Source organism: Epinephelus fuscoguttatus, linkage group LG2, assembly GCF_011397635.1.
Source record: "Epinephelus fuscoguttatus linkage group LG2, E.fuscoguttatus.final_Chr_v1".
NCBI lineage: Eukaryota > Metazoa > Chordata > Actinopteri > Perciformes > Serranidae > Epinephelus > Epinephelus fuscoguttatus.
Window position 1 is genome coordinate 52155822 of NC_064753.1, and position 17385 is coordinate 52173206.

At 39.8% G+C, this 17385-nt stretch overlaps 2 protein-coding genes across 7 annotated transcripts in view; one reads left to right on the plus strand and one right to left on the minus strand.

Moving 5' to 3' along the window:
- Nucleotides 1–182, plus strand: part of vps13c (vacuolar protein sorting 13 homolog C) — a 124632-nt gene extending 124450 nt beyond the window's left edge. For all 4 annotated transcript variants that reach the window (XM_049594805.1, XM_049594821.1, XM_049594799.1 and 1 more), the window contains one exon: nt 1–182. This exon is cut by the window's left edge and continues 1108 nt beyond it. The gene's annotated coding sequence lies outside the window, so the exon portion shown is untranslated.
- Nucleotides 1–17385, minus strand: part of LOC125900157 (uncharacterized) — a 251790-nt gene that overhangs the window by 146381 nt on the left and 88024 nt on the right. For 2 of the 3 annotated variants that reach the window (XR_007450826.1, XR_007450825.1), the window contains exon 2: nt 3290–4542. Coding sequence is in view for 1 of the 3 variants with exons in the window: in XM_049595012.1 (XP_049450969.1) it covers nt 3473–4399 (927 nt within the window). In the remaining 2 variants the exon portion in view is untranslated. Of the gene's footprint in view, nt 1–3142; nt 4543–17385 lie in introns of those variants that run through there. The other variant, XM_049595012.1, reaches the window with a different exon arrangement.

Sequence of the window (17385 nt, forward strand, 5' to 3'; positions counted from 1 at the left end):
ATGAAGCCATAAAATCTTGTTGCACTAAAGGAATGTTTACAGTAATCAGTGTGTCGGTGATGGTGATGATGATGATGATGATGATGGATGTTTGTTTGTTGTTCATTTTCATAAAAACAAACGTAATAAAAACAAATTTTAATAAACTATCCCTGACCTTCATCTCAGGACTAAATCTAAAATGGCTGTGTAATGAACACTGCGCTGGTATGTGATGTCATTTCCTTTTTCTTTCTTTTTTTCACTTTAATTTTAATTGATTTTCCTCATTTTACACATACATCAACAAACACAGCACACGTGCCATTAAAGACACACAAAGAAAATAAAAGAAAGAGTAATGTCCTGTTGGGAGCTACATTCTTTTTTTGTCCATCCATTCTCACAGTTTCGTCCTTTATATCAGTTGTCCTTTCAGTTGTCTGTTGCTAATGTAATGTAATGAAAAATGTCCATTTCAGCCACTTGTCTTCCAGCTGTGCTTCTTGCAATCTCCAACGATGTGTCAGTTTTTCCATTTAATTAACCCTTCCATTTAATTGTATAGATTTCCTCTATTATCTCTACCCATTGTTCCCAGGTCGGCAGATCTACTTTACACCATTTCCTTGTCATAGCGTTTTTGCCAGCTATCAACAAAATTTTAACCAGGTACCTATCCTCTGCATGTACACTTTCTTCTGTGAAATTACACATAGAGTACCATACAGCTCATAGGAATGTCCTACCTTAGTATCTCTTGCAGAGTTACATGTACAGTTTTCCAAAACAGCTGTACCTTATGGTATTTCCAGAATATGTGTACATCATCTGTATTTAATATTCCACATTCTCTCCAACACGGTAGGTTCACATTCAAATATTTACTCTTGACCTTGGGTGTGATTAAAAAATCTGATCAAATTTTTCCAGGAAAACTCCCTCCATATCGGCGAATTGGTGGATGTTTGATGCGTTTTCCACATATTTTGCCAATCTTTGTCTGAGATTTTTATGTTGAGCTCCGATTCCCATTTTTATTTTGTATAATTAGTTGAGTTTTTGTTTATTGTCAATTTTTGGTAGAGTGAAGATATTATTCTGATTTTTGTACCCTTATACATATTGATTATAATTTGAATCACACCATTCACCTCCATGGAGGGATCCATCCTGATTTCCTTCCTGTAGTAATCTCTTATTTGTAAGTACCTAAAGAATTCGTGTTTACCCAGATCATATTTGTCTCTCATATTTTGGAAACTCTCCAGCTCCCCATCTTTCTCTAGAGTACACCATGCTGTAATTCCCTTAATCTCCCACTGTTTGAATCCCTTGTCGTATGCGGCCGGCTGAAAGTTGGTATTCTTTCAGTTTTGAGAGACCCATTCCCCCTCTGTCCTTTGGCAGCTGGAGAGTCTTATACCTAACTCTGGGCTTCTTGCCTGCCCAAACAAATCTTGATATCACAATTGGGTTTGAGGGACCTCTATAGGTAAAGAGTGGAAGAGATAGAGAAGCTTAGGTGGTACATTAATTTTAATTATTTCAATTCTCGCGCTAAGATCTAGCGGTAGAGTGGACCATCTTTGAATGTCTTTTTGTATCTCTTGTGCTATTTTGTCATAGTTTTCTTTGTATAATTTTGATAATCCTTAGTGATGGTGACCCCCAGATATTTAATTTTCTTTAAACTCCAATTAAGATTATATGATTCCTGTATCTCTCTTGGTGGAGTGTAGTTAAGTGATAGTATCTGTGTTTTTGAAATATTAATTTTATATCCCGAGAGATGTCTATAGGTTTCTAAAACTTTCATCAGAACAGGGAGTGATTTTGTTGGTTGCTCTAAGAAAGTGATGATGTCATCAGCATAAAGTCCTATTTTATGTTCTGTTCCATTTACTATAGCTCCCTCAAGTTCTATATTCTGACGAACTACTTGTGCCAGTGGTTCTACGAAAAGAGCGAATACGGTGGGTGACAGGCAACATCCCTGTCTGGTTGATCTCTGTAAATTAATTTTGTCAGTCAAGTTTCCATTTATCTTAATTCTCGTGGTGGACAGTTGATATAGTGTCTTTATGCATTGTACTGATTTACTGTTAAATCCAAACCGTTCTAACACTTCATATAAGAATCTCCAATTTACACAGTCGAATGCTTTTTCAGCGTCTATGCTTACTAATATAGTGCTTTGTTTTTTATGTTGTACTTGATCTGTAATATCCAAAGTTCTTCTGACAGACAGTACGTTTACATGGACAGTTTAATTCCACTTTCATTCAGAATGAAAGGCCATTCCGAGTAAAAGTGGTCATGTAAAGGTCATTCCGATTGAAAAATGGTCATTCCAATTGAAAATTAAATCCGATTAAAGGGGGTGGTTTATTCCGTTTGTCATTCCGAATGAAAGAATTTTGTGTGCGTGTATACACTCAATCCTCTTTAAGTTCATTCCGGTCTTTCTGCGCGTGCTTGTTTCCTTGGCCTTCTGGCGCGATGACATATATAGCATGCATAACAACGGGATGAGATAGAGCAGTCGGGCTCGTACTCACTGGTTTCCATTCGCCACAGCACGGTCTTCTACCTCCCTGCTTCAAGAATATAAGCAAAACAAGCCCGAAAAAGGCACTAAGAACGGCGTCATCAAACATCTTGTTATCTGGAGCAAGGATAACAGTGTTTTCTTCTGGTAAATGTAAACACGTAACATCCGCCCCGCCCCCTATCCAATCAGAAACCTTCCCTGCCCCAAACCTTGGGCAGACCAATCAATGAATCAATCAATTTTTTTTTATAAAGCCCAATATCACAAATCACAATTTGCCTCACAGGGCTTTACAGCATACGACATCCCTCTGTCCTTAGGACCCTCACAGCTGATCAGGAAAAACTCCCCAATAAAAAACCTTTAACAAGGAAAAAATGGTAGAAACCTCAGGAAGAGCAACTGAGGAGGGATCCCTCTTCCAGGACGGACAGACATGCAATAGATGTCGTACAGAACAGATCAGCATAATAAATTAACAGTAATCCGTATGACACAATGAGACAGAGTGAGAGAGAGAGAGAGAGAGATGCAGGACAGACGGTAATGACAGTAGCTTACAACATTAATGAAAGTAATAATATAATTATAGTTCTGGCTACTGTGGTACAATATGTTTAAAGTATGTATTAATATCTGACAGTATACAAGTGTGACAATAGTCATATGTGTATAATAACAGTAGAAGTATGACTAATGACTAATGATGGCAGCAGCAGCAGGAGGCATCTGGCAGGACCACGGCAGCAGCACAACCACACACGTCACGCTGTCCAGGCACCGCTGTGATATGAGTTAATCTGAGAGACAGTGGAGCACAAAGGCTCCGGAGAAGAAGCCGAGTTAGCAAGATGCAGTAATAGGATACGAGAGAGAGAGAGAAGGTGCCCGGTGTATTATAGGGGGGTCCTCCGGCAAACTAGGCCTAAGTCAGCCTAACTAGGGACTGGTACAGGGCAAGCCTGAGCCAGCCCTAACTATAAGCTTTATCAAAGAGGAAAGTCTTAAGTCTAGTCTTAAATGTGGAGACGGTGTCTGCCTCCCGGACCGTAACAGGAAGATGATTCCACAGGAGAGGAGCCTGATAGCTGAAGGCTCTGGCTCCTGATCTACTTTGGAGACTTTAGGGACCACGAGTAACCCTGCGTTCTCAGAGCGCAGTGTTCTGGTGGGATAATATGGCACTATGAGCTCTCTAAGATATGACGGAGCTTGACCATTTAGAGCTTTATAAGTTAACAGTAGGATTTTAAATTCAATTCTGGATTTTACAAGGAGCCAGTGCAGAGAAGTTAAAACAGGAGAAATATGATCTCGTTTCTTAGTTCCTGTTAGTACACGTGCTGCTGCATTCTGAATTAGCTGGAGAGTTTTTAAGGACTTACTAGAGCTACCTGATAATAGAGAGTTACAGTAATCCAGCCTAGAGGTAACAAAAGCGTGGACCAATTTTTCTGCATCTTTTCGGGTCAGGATAGGCCTAATTTTTGCAATATTACGCAGATGAAAAAATGCAGTCCGTGAGGTTTGTTTTGAATGAGAATTAAAAGACAAATCTTGATCAAATGTTACTCCGAGGTTTCTTACGGTAGTGCTAGAGGCCAGAGCAATGCTATCTAGAGAAACTATGTCATCAGATAAAGAGTCTCTGAGTTGTTTGGGGCCAAGAACAATAACTTCAGTTTTGTCTGAATTTAACATCAGGAAATTGGTGCTCATCCAGGTTTTTATGTCTTTAAGGCAGTTATGGAGTTTAGTTAACTGATTACTTTCTTCTGGCTTCATCGATAAATACAACTGAGTATCATCCGCATAACAATGGAAATTTATAGAGTGATTTCTAATGATGTTACCTAAAGGAAGCATATATAGAGTAAATAGGATTGGTCCGAGCACAGAACCTTGCGGAACTCCAAAACAAACTTTAGTACATGAGGATGATTCATTATGAACGTGAACAAACTGAAAACGATCAGATAAATAAGATTTAAACCAGCTCAGTGCAGAACCTTTGAGGCCAATTAAGTGATCCAGTCTCTGCAGTAGAATTTGATGGTCAATTGTGTCAAACGCCGCACTAAGATCTAATAAAACAGGTACAGAGACAAGTCCTTTGTCTGAAGCAATCAGAAGGTCATTTGTAATTTTAACTAGAGCTGTCTCAGTGCTATGATACACTCTAAATCCTGACTGAAATTCCTTAAATAAATTATTATCATGGAGAAAATCACACAACTGGTCTGCGACTACTTTCTCAAGGATCTTTGACATAAAGGGAAGATTAGATATTGGTCTATAGTTGGCTAACACCTCTGGATCCAGGGTGGGCTTTTTTAGGAGAGGTTTAATTACAGCTACCTAAAAAGACTGTGGTACATAGCCTGTTAATAAAGATATATTGATCATATCTAATATATGAGTGTTAACTAAAGGAAAGACCTCCTTAAGTAGCCTAGTTGGGATGGGGTCTAAGAGACACATTGATGATTTAGATGAAGAAATCACTGTGGTCAATTCTTGAAGAGAAATTGGGGAGAAGCAATCTAAATATATATTAGGTCTTACAGCTGTGTTTGAGGTTAGATAGGTACTATCTGAGGACAGGAGGTCATGAATTTTGCCTCTAATAGTTAGAATTTTGTCATTAAAAAAGCTCATAAAATCATTACTGCTAAGGGCTAAAGGAATACAAGGCTCAATAGAGCTTTGACTCTCAGTCAGCCTGGCTACAGTGCTGAAAAGAAACCTGGGGTTGTTCTTATTGTCTTCTATTAATGCTGAGTATTAGTTTGCTCTGGCATTGCGGAGGCCCCTCTTATAAGTTTTGAGACAGTCTGTCCAGATTAAATGAGATTCTTCCAGTTTGGTTAATCGCCAATTCCTGTAAAATTTTCGCGATATTTGATTTAACTTACGGGTTTGAGAGTCATACCAAGGAGCAAACTTTCTTTGCTTTGTTAACTTCTTTTTAAGAGGAGCTACAGAGTCGAGTGTTGTTCGCAGTGAGCCTACGGCGCTATCAACAAGATGGTCAATTTGGGAGAGGTTAAAGTCAGTACGGGAAACCTCTGTTACTGAAGGACATGGTATTAAATTTAACGACAGAGGAATCATTTCCTTAAATTTTGCGACAGCACTATCTGATAAACATCTAGTATAGTAACTGTTGCTGAGTGAAAGAAATCGAAAGTAATCAAATAATGATCCGATAGCGAGGGATTCTGTGGAAAGACTGTTAGGTTATCAATTTCAATTCCATACGTCAGAACTAGATTGAGGGTATGGTTAAAACAGTGAGTGGGTTCATGTACACCCTGACTGAAGCCAATGGAGTCTAATAATGAGATAAACGCGGTAGCCAGGGAGTCATTATCAACGTCAATTCAGATACAAATTCAGAATACGGGCTAGGAGCGCGGTTAAGTGGCTGCAAGGTTTTCCAGGTCGGATGTAAAAGACTAAGAACGAGGCTTTAAAATGAATTATAATCTGGTTTGGTTTAGAGCTGATTAACAGACTAGAGTTAAAAATGGCTGCAACTCCCCCTCCTCGGCCGCTGCCTCGAGGAATGTGGGTATTACTATGACTGGGAGGAGTGGACTCATTTAGACTGACATATTCATCTGGACACAGCCAGGTTTCAGTGAGACTGAGTAAATCAATATGATTATCAGATATTAATTCGTTTACTAACACTGCTTTAGCCGATAGAGACCTGATATTTAACAGTCTGCATTTAATTCTCCTGTTTTGTCTTTCTGTCACAGAAGAGGTTTTAATTTTTATGAGGTTGTTATGCACAACTCCTCTTTGTTTAATTTTAGATTTAGATAATTTAGGTGGTCGGGGGACAGACACCGTTTGTATAAAACTATGGGTGGGTAACTGCACTAGAAGCTCAGAGAAGCGTTTAGGACTACGACTCTGAGTCCTGATCTCAACTCTGGGTTGTCAGGGTTTTGAATTACTAATAAACTTTACCAGATTTCTCTATGAAAGCAGCTCCATCCAAAGTGGGATGAATGCCGTCTCTCCTAATAAGACCAGGTTTTCCCCAGAAAGTTTGCCAGTGATTAATGAAACCCACATTGTTTGCTGGACACCACCTGGACAGCCAGTGATTAAATGATGACATGTGGCTAAACATGTCATCAGTGGTCAGATTTGGGAGGGGTCCAGAAAAAACTACGGAGTCCGACATCATTTTTGCATATTCACACACCGAGGCAGTATTAATTTTAGTGACCTCTGATTGGCGTAACCAGGTGTCATTGCAGCCGACGTGAACAACGATCTTCCTGAATCTATGTTTAGCTTTAGCCAGCAGTTTTAAATTTGATTCAGTGTCGCCCGCTCTGGCCCCAGGGATACATTTGACTATGGCCGCTGGTGTTGCTAACTTCACGTTTCTCAGAATAGAGCTGCCAATAACCAGAGTTTTCTCCTCAGCGGGTGTGTCGCTGAGTGGGGAAAAGCGGTTAGAAGCATGAACAGGCTGGTGGTGAGCCGTGGGCTTTGGCTTGGAGATACGCTTCTCACGGACAGTTACCCAGCCTCCCGGCTGCACGGGTGTTACCGGAAGACCGCTAGCAGAGGCTATGCTATGTGGCTCCACACCGGCTACAGGGGGCTGGCTAACTACCGCAGCTACCGAGTGATTTTCCGTGGTGCGGAGCCGCGCCTCTAATTCACTGAGCCTCGCCTCCAACACAGCAAATAAGCTACACTTGTTACAATTACCACTGTCGCTAAAGGAGGCAGAGGCATAGCTAAACATTTGACACACCAAGCAAGAAAGAGCAGGAGAAGGAGACGCCATTGCTAACTATTAAGCTAATGTAGCTAACAAGGCTAATAACGTGCAGACAACAGCTAAGAGATTAGCAAGAAAGTCGTAAAAAGGAGGAGAGCTATAAGTTCTTAAACAGAACTAGTGTGGGTTAAAGGGATAGTGCACCCAGAAATGAAAATTCAGCCATTATCTACTCACCCATATGCCGACGGAGGCCCTGGTGAAGTTTTAGAGTCCTCACATCCCTTGCAGAGATCGGCGGGGGGAGGAGCTTGCACACCTAATGGCAGACGGCGCCCCAGATTAACGTCCAAGAACACAAAATTGAATCCACAAAATATCTCCATACTGCTCATCCGTAGTGATCCAAGTGTCCTGCAGCCCCGACATAAAAAGTTGTTTGGAAAAACGTCATATGAACTCTGTTTTTAGCCTCATTGTAGCCTGTAGCTCTGACTGCTTCTCTGGGCACCGCGTTCACGCGTTGGAGTGTTAAGTAACTGAAGTGAGGAAAGCAGAAAGCATGCTAATAGAATTCACTAGGGTAGCACAGAGACGCTGTCACAGAAAACACCGGAAATGACACAACATGCTTACCGCAATACGTCAGCACGTCAGCCCATGTAGTGGTACTCCAAACCCGAATAAAGGCGATTAAACTGATCTCCCGTGTAAACCTCATTCGGAATGAATATTTCCCATGTAAACTACCTGGAAAGACTTTAATTCCGAATGATTTCATTCTGAATGAGAAGCCATCATATAACCGTACCCACTGTCCTGCTTTTGCCGCCCTCTTATAAATCCTGTTTGGTCTTCCAAAAATGGAAGTGACTGTTGTATATATTTTATAGTCCACATTTAATAGTGAGATACGTCTGTAATTCCCACACTGCTCTTTATCTCTTCCTTGTTTGGGAATGACTGTAATTATTGCTTTTAATTATTATTGATGGTGGCATTTTATTGTTTTGGAGTGTCCAATTAAAAGTGGCCATGAGTAGTGGTGTTAAGTCCTCTTTGAACATTTTGTACCACTCTGCAGGGTATCCATTGCTTGCTGGAGATTTATTGTTTTTTAATGCACTTATTGCGTCATTCACCTCTTCCATTGTAATATCAGCAGTTAACACATTATTTTGTATATTACCAATTGATGGCAGGGCAAATGAATTTAGAAATACTCTAATTTCCTCTTCATCTGCAGATTCAGGCTGTGTGTATAATTCCTTACAGTATCTCTGAAATCTTTTCACTATATCTTCTGGGTTATGGGTTAAGTCACCTGTACGGGGGTCTCTGATTTTACATATATTATTTATTACTTGTTGTTTTCGTATTTGTTTTGCCAATAGTTTAGTGGCACTCTAACCTGTTTTATAGTAGTTCTGTTTCAAGAACTTGCTCTTTTTTTCAACTTCATCTAATAGTAAGTCATTTATCTTCATTTTAAATGTCCTGATTTTGTCATGAACTTTGGCACAGAAAAGGCAGGACTCAAATGCACGACTCAGACCGGTTTCACACAGTAAAACAAGATTTATTCCAGTCAGCGGTCAATACACAAGGAAGCAGTACAAACCAGGCAGAGGTATCCAAGACGTGAGGCAAAAAGGCAAGGTCAAAAAACAGGCAAGGATCAAACACACTATGACTATGACTATGACTGAGAGAAACGCTGGAACGTGAGCAGAGAGCATCAACGAACTGGCAACGAGACAAGACACACGAGGGAATATATGCAGGGCTGATGGGGAGTGATTAGACACAGGTGCAGGAGACACAATCAGGGATCAGGTGCACACAGATGGGGAGGGGGCAGGGCAGACAGGAACCTGGAACAGAGACAGCGGTGAGTGATCACAAAATAAAACAGGAAGACAAGACATGAAACATGAGGGAGAAAATAAAATACTTAACAAACAGTGGAACATGACAGATTTGTTGATAAGCCTTTGGCTCATTTGTATTCTGGTGTTCCTGTTCCAATTCCCTTAATTTTCCTGTATATTTTTTGTATGACTATGATTTAACTCTTTTTACATGTGTAGTTTGAGCTATCAGTTTTCCCCTAATAACGGCCTTCATGGCATCCCAGATAATTGTCAGGTCTACCTCTCCATTATTGTTTTCCTCTATAGAATAGAATAGAATAGAATAGAATAAATCTTTATTGTCCACCAGGGTGGAAAATTGTCTTCGGCTCACCAACATACAGGACGTAGCATAACATAACACATAACAGAGCTAAAATATGAACAAAGCCAAAAGATAAAAATTCATATAGATATATTTTTAAAAGTTGAATAAATAAATAAAATAAAATACAGTGCTATAAAGGTACGGTAGAGCAGTTCATGTCATTGTCTGTTGTTTAGTCACTTGGTAGAGTTAAGGATGCTAATAGCGCTGGGGACAAAGGACTTTTTAAAAGCCCCTTTAGCCAGAGGAACTCTGTAGCGCCTCCCAGACTTCAAGAGCTCAAACTGGCTGAAAAGAGGATGGGAGCTATCTGCCAGGATTTTCCTCACTTTCCTCCTTGTCCTCTTAGTATAGAGATGGGTCAGAGGCTTTTGGGGTTTTCCCACTATTTTGCTTGCCACTGACACAATCCTATTTAGTCTATACTTGCATTTTGAGCTTAGGTGACCAAACCAAACAGAAAGATGATAGGTGAGAACACTCTCAACATGAGTGGTGTACACAAGCTCCAGGATCTGAGGACTGACACCAAAGCTGCTTAGTCTTCTAAGAAGTCGAGAGTCGCTGTGAACATTTCTTGAACACATAGTCTGTATTTTCAGAAAAACTCATCTGGCTGTCAAGAACTGTACCCAGATATTTAATTTTTTCTACAGTTTCAACAAGTTGCCCATCCAGTGAAACTGGTTCAGTTGTCAGATCCTGTTTTGAGCATAAAGTTACCACCTCTGTTTTAGCCACATTGATTTCCAGCTGGCTGCTGTAGCACCATGCTTCCAGGTCCTTAATATGGGCCACATAGGGAGCCTCACCAGAAGGGTCATTTTCCTGCAGCAAGCCTACTAAGGCCATATCATCTGCGTACTTTATCAATTTAAATTTACAATCACTGATAGCAAATTCATTGGTAAAGAGCGAAAAAAGTACAGGAGAGATAACACTGCCTTGAGGACAGCCTGAGCTTAGAATAAGCTCACCAGACAGAGTGGTGTTTGCATACACCCTCTGAGGGCGGCTAGACAAGCAGTCCCTGATCCACAGTACAAGGTCCCTTTCAATATGTAGCTCCACCAGCCTTTTCAGTAAAATAGATAGCCTCATAGAGTTAAAGGCTGCACTGAAGTCAACGAATAAGACCCTCGCATACCCTTTGGGCAGTGAGAGCTGCTTTGGCACTGAATCTGTTAGGATCAGAACAGCATCATCTGTGCCTCTGTTGCTCTTACAGGCAAATCGGAGCGGATCTAACTCACTGGCCACTGTGGTAGTCAGAATATCGACTACAACTCTCTCCATGCTTTTACACAGGTTAGAAGTTATAGCAATTGGCCGGAAATCTTCAGGATTATTTGCACCTGGCTTTTTAGGTATGGGCCTTATCATTGAGTATTTCCAGGATTTAGGTGCACCTGTTGCTAAAAGGGTTTTAAAGAACCTACTGAAAACTCCGTTTAATTGAGGAGCACAGTCTTTAAGTAGACGGGCTTTCAGGCCATCTGGGCCTGTAGCTGTGTTTGGCCTCAATTTAGAGAGACTTTTAGCAATGGCCTCCTCTGTGATGTCTATTGATGACCCTGCAGAGAGATTATTACAGATCTCATCACATTCTTGCTTATCATCCACATCAAATCTACAAAAGTAGCAGTTCAGATCATCTACAAAAGTGATTATCATTTACGGGGATTTTGTCACATTTTTTTACTGTTTTTCCCCATTAGGGTATTTAGACCCTCCTAAGCCTGTTTTATGTTACCAGTAAAGAAGTTGCTCTCTATTTTATTTTTGTAATCAATTTTTGCCTTAAGGATTTTCCCTGTATGTTGTCTCCTTTTCTCCTGCATTAATTCTATGTTACCAGAGCAGAAAGCAGCCTTCTTTTCATTAAGACAGGTTTTCAGTTGTTTAGAAACCCAGGGTTTATTATTCGGGTATATTTTCACTGTCTTTGTGTCACACACATAATCATCATAAAAGTTAATATATGACGTAATTACGTCAGTGAGTACATGTTCATCCTCGCAGGCTTCCCAGAAAACGTCCCAGATAGTGTCCTCAAGCACGTCACGGAATTGTTCTTTACTTTCCTCAGACCACACCTGAATTTGTTTGGCAACAGGTTTTGTTCTTTTGACCACAGTCCTATATTTAGGTAAAAGATGGATAACATTGTGGTCTGATTTTCCGAGGGGGGGTTCTGCATATCACTTTATAAGCCTCCGAGATGTTGCCATAGCAACGGTCGAGAGTCTGAGTTGAGCGTGTGGGGCAGTCAACATACTGCTGCATGGTAGGTAAGTGATCAGACAGGTTACAGGAGTTAAAGTCCCCAAGTACTAACACGGGCTGGTCTGCAGAGCGGGCAAGTGCCTTATTATAGCTCTCTGCTAGTCTCTCACCCGCTACTGTGTCATTCGGCCCGGGCACATAAGCGAACATCACGGTGATCTGGCCGAACTCCCGCAGGAGATAAAAAGGTCAGAAAGAGACAGTTAATATCTCATAGTCCGGTGTGCATATCTGCTCCCGTATGCAGTATTGTGTAGCCCAGCTGTCATCGACGAATATGCACAAGCCTCCCCCAGTAGATTTACCTGAGCTGTGCTCGTCCCTGTCAGCTGTTATCGTTGTGTGACCCGGCAGACTCGGGGTATCATGATGGGCTTTAAGCCATGACTCCATTAGGCACACTAGGTTGCTCTGTCTAAATTCCCAGTCATGCTCGGCTCTTAGCTCAAGTTCATCAAGTTTATTGCTTACCGAGCGGACGTTAGACAGAGTGACGACAGGCAGAGGGAATCCTCTCTGGCGTCTCCAGAGTCGGTGTCTCACCCCTCCTCTTGAGCCTCGCTTCTTTCTCTCTTTGTTCTTCCTCTCTCTTATGTATCTTTTTATATCTGCTTTTATCTTCTCTTTTCTTTGTTCATTATTTAATATTCCTACAGTGAGTCTCCATACTGTGCATCTTTTCCTGTTATTTATACTAATTTTTAAGTAGAGGGTGTTATGGTCCGACACATCAGCCCCACCGATCTCAAATTCTTTCAGTCTGAAGCTATCACTCAGACAAAAAATAATCAATCCTTGAATGTACTTTATGAGCAGCTGAGTAGTGTGTGATAGTGTTGTGTTGTTCGTGAATGAATCGTTCAAAAGAACGAATCTGTTGAGTGAACGTACTGAACTGAATCACTTCTGGAACTGATTGGTTCATTTCTCAGTTCAGTTGAGCTCAGCAGCGAGCGTGCAGGCCGGGAGTGACGAATCACTCAATGAATGAATCACCCGGTGAACGAATCACTCAATGAACAACATAACCCCGATCCCTGGGTAATTCAAATCATTTCTTCTCAGCGATACACTTTCGTAGGGACCGTTTTCTCCAAGCTAACGGCTAATGTAGCCAGGAGACAAGCCACAAGCCACACAATTACACAGACTTAGTTTCCAAATAAACAAACTTAAAATGTTAGACTGGCCAGTAATGAGACTCACCAGTGCAGGGCAGACGCAGCAGCAGCAACGGAGAGAGATTGAGTCGGACTACGCTGTACACAGTCAGGGCTCCTCCTGCCAAGCACTGAATGATTTTGTGAACCAATCTTTTTAATGAACTGATTCTAGTGATTCAGTAACATATAAAGAACTGCTTTGCCCATCACTAGTGTGTGAAAACCTTATCCAAAGGATGTAGGTTTCTCCATATATCTACCATCCCCATCTCTTTTAGTGATATGTTTATGAATCTTGTTAACTGCATTTTAGTTCATTTAAGACTTCTTGTATCCATATTGTGTTTCATAACAACATTCATACCCTCCCACCCCCCATATTAAGATTCCCTCTGCTTCTACAGCTATGTCGTCAAACAAGGACTTGAAGAAAGAAGAAGGGGTCACCTGTCCCCCAGGTCACCTATACCAGGAAACATCTCAGTGCTTCCTCTGCAGGAGTTTTTGGTTGCCCAGCCATGATGTAATGCCTGCAGGCTGTGAGTTCATCGCTGTCATGATGAACTAAATTCATAGGCAGCAGTTAAAGAAGCGGATTTCACTGCAGTCAAACCTTCAGTTGGGTCAATGTTAAAACCTGGTTATTAATATTAGTTTGTTATCAAGAATGCATCTGAGCATTAGGCCTCCGATCATTATGTCTCTGATCATTATGTCTCTGAGCATTATGTCTCTGATCGTTAGGACTCTGATCATTATGTCTCTGATCATTATGTCTCTGAGCATTAGGCCTCTGATCATTAGGCCTCTGATTATGTCTCTGATCATTATGTCTCTGATCATTATGTCTCTGATCATTATGTCTCTGAGCATTATGTCTCTGATTATTATGTCTCTGAGCATTATGTCTCTGATCATTAGGCCTCTGATCATTATGTCTCTGATCATTATGTCTCTGATTATTATGTCTCTGATCATTATGTCTCTGATTATTATGTCTATGATCATTAGGCCTCTGATCATTATGTCTATGATCATTATGTCTATGATCATTAGGCCTCTGATCATTATGTCTCTGATCATTGTCTCTGATTATTATGTCTCTGAGCATTATGTCTCTGATCATTATGTCTCTGATCATTAGGCCTCTGATCATTATGTCTCTGATTATTATGTCTCTGATCATTATGTCTCTGATTATTATGTCTATGATCATTAGGCCTCTGATCATTATGTCTATGATCATTATGTCTATGATCATTAGGCCTCTGATCATTATGTCTCTGATCATTGTCTCTGATTATTATGTCTCTGATCATTATGTCTCTGATTATTATGTCTATGATCATTAGGCCTCTGATCATTATGTCTATGATCATTATGTCTATGATCATTAGGCCTCTGATCATTATGTCTCTGATCATTGTCTCTGATTATTATGTCTCTGAGCATTATGTCTCTGATTATTATGTCTCTGATCATTATGTCTATGATCATTAGGCCTCTAATCATTATGTCTCTGATCATTATGTCTCTGAGCATTAGGCCTCTGATCATTATGTCTCTGATCATTAGGCCTCTAATCATTATGTCTCTGATCATTATGTCTCTGATCATTATGTCTCTGATCATTATGTCTCTGATCATTATGTCTCTGATTATTATGTCTCTGATCATTAGGCCTCTGATTATTATGTCTCTGATCATTATGTCTCTGATTATTATGTCTCTGATCATTATGTCTCTGATCATTATGTCTCTGATCATTATGTCTCTGATCATTATGTCTCTGATCATTAGGCCTCTGATCATTATGTCTCTGATCATTATGTCTCTGATCATTATGTCTCTGATCATTAGGCCTCTGATCATTATGTCTCTGATCATTATGTCTCTGAGCATTAGGCCTCTGATCATTATGTCTCTGATCATTAGGCCTCTGATCATTATGTCTCTGATCATTAGGCCTCTGATCATTATGTCTCTGATCATTATGTCTCTGAGCATTAGGCCTCTGATCATTATGTCTCTGATTATTATGTCTCTGATCATTAGGCCTCTGATCATTATGTCTCTGATCATTATGTCTCTGATCATTATGTCTCTGATTATTATGTCTCTGAGCATTATGTCTCTGAGCATTATGTCTCTGATCATTAGGCCTCTGATCATTAGGCCTCTAATCATTATGTCTCTGATTATTATGTCTCTGATCATTATGTCTCTGATCATTATGTCTCTGATCATTAGGCCTCTGATTATTATGTCTCTGATTATTATGTCTCTGATCATTATGTCTCTGATCATTAGGCCTCTGATCATTATGTCTCTGAGCATTATGTCTCTGATCATTAGGCCTCTGATCATTATGTCTCTGATCATTATGTCTCTGATCATTATGTCTCTGATCATTAGGCCTCTGATCATTAGGCCTCTAATCATTATGTCTCTGATTATTATGTCTCTGATCATTATGTCTCTGATCATTATGTCTATGATCATTAGGCCTCTAATCATTATGTCTCTGATCATTATGTCTCTGAGCATTAGGCCTCTGATCATTATGTCTCTGATCATTATGTCTCTGATCATTAGGCCTCTGATCATTATGTCTCTGATCATTATGTCTCTGATCATTATGTCTCTGATCATTATGTTTCTGATTATTATGTCTCTGATCATTAGGCCTCTGATCATTATGCCTCTGATCATTATGTCTCTGATCATTATGTCTATGATCATTAGGCCTCTAATCATTATGTCTCTGATCATTATGTCTCTGATTATTATGCCTCTAATCATTATGTCTCTGATCATTATGTCTCTGATCATTATGTCTATGATCATTAGTCTTCTGATCATTATGTCTCTGATCATGTCTCTGATGATTATGTCTATGATCATTAGTCTTCTGATCATTATGTCTCTGATTATTATGTCTCTGATCATTATGTCTCTGAGCATTAGGCCTCTGATCATTATATTTCTGATTATTATGTCTCTGATCATTATGTCTCTGATCATTAGGCCTCTAATCATTATGTCTCTGATCATTATGTCTCTGATCATTATGTCTCTGATCATTATGTTTCTGATTATTATGTCTCTGATCATTAGGCCTCTGATCATTAGGCCTCTAATCATTAGGCCTCTGATCATTAGGCCTCTAATCATTATGTCTCTGATGATTATGTCTCTGAGCATTAGGCCTCTGAGCATTATGTCTCTGATCATTACGTCTCTGATCATTAGGCCTCTGATCATTATGTCTCTGATTATTATGTCTCTGATCATTATGTCTCTGATCATTATGTCTATGATCATTAGGCCTCTAATCATTATGTCTCTGATCATTATGTCTCTGAGCATTAGGCCTCTGATCATTATGTCTCTGATCATTATGTCTCTGATCATTAGGCCTCTAATCATTATGTCTCTGATCATTATGTCTCTGATCATTATGTCTCTGATCATTATGTTTCTGATTATTATGTCTCTGATCATTAGGCCTCTAATCATTATGTTTCTGATTATTATGTCTCTGATCATTAGGCCTCTGATCATTAGGCCTCTAATCATTATGTCTCTGATCATTAGGCCTCTGAGCATTATGTCTCTGATCATTATGTCTCTGATCATTAGGCCTCTGATCATTATGTCTCTGATTATTATGTCTCTGATCATTAGGCCTCTGATCATTAGGCCTCTAATTATTATGTCTCTGATTATTATGTCTCTGATCATTATGTCTATGATCATTAGGCCTCTAATCATTATGTCTCTGATCATTATGTCTCTGAGCATTAGGCCTCTGATCATTATGTCTCTGATCATTATGTCTCTGATCATTAGGCCTCTGATCATTATGTCTCTGATCATTATGTCTCTGATCATTATGTCTCTGATCATTATGTTTCTGATTATTATGTCTCTGATCATTAGGCCTCTGATCATTAGGCCTCTAATCATTATGTCTCTGATCATTAGGCCTCTGAGCATTATGTCTCTGATCATTAGGCCTCTGATCATTATGTCTCTGATTATTATGTCTCTGATCATTAGGCCTCTGATCATTAGGCCTCTAATTATTATGTCTCTGATTATTATGTCTCTGATCATTATGTCTCTGATCATTATGTCTATGATCATTAGGCCTCTAATCATTATGTCTCTGATCATTATGTCTCTGAGCATTAGGCCTCTGATCATTATGTCTCTGATCATTATGTCTCTGATCATTATGTCTCTGAGCATTAGGCCTCTGATCATTATATTTCTGATTATTATGTCTCTGATCATTATGTCTCTGATCATTATGTCTCTGATTATTATGTCTCTGATCATTATGTCTCTGATCATTATGTTTCTGATCATTATGTCTATGATCATTAGGCCTCTAATCATTATGT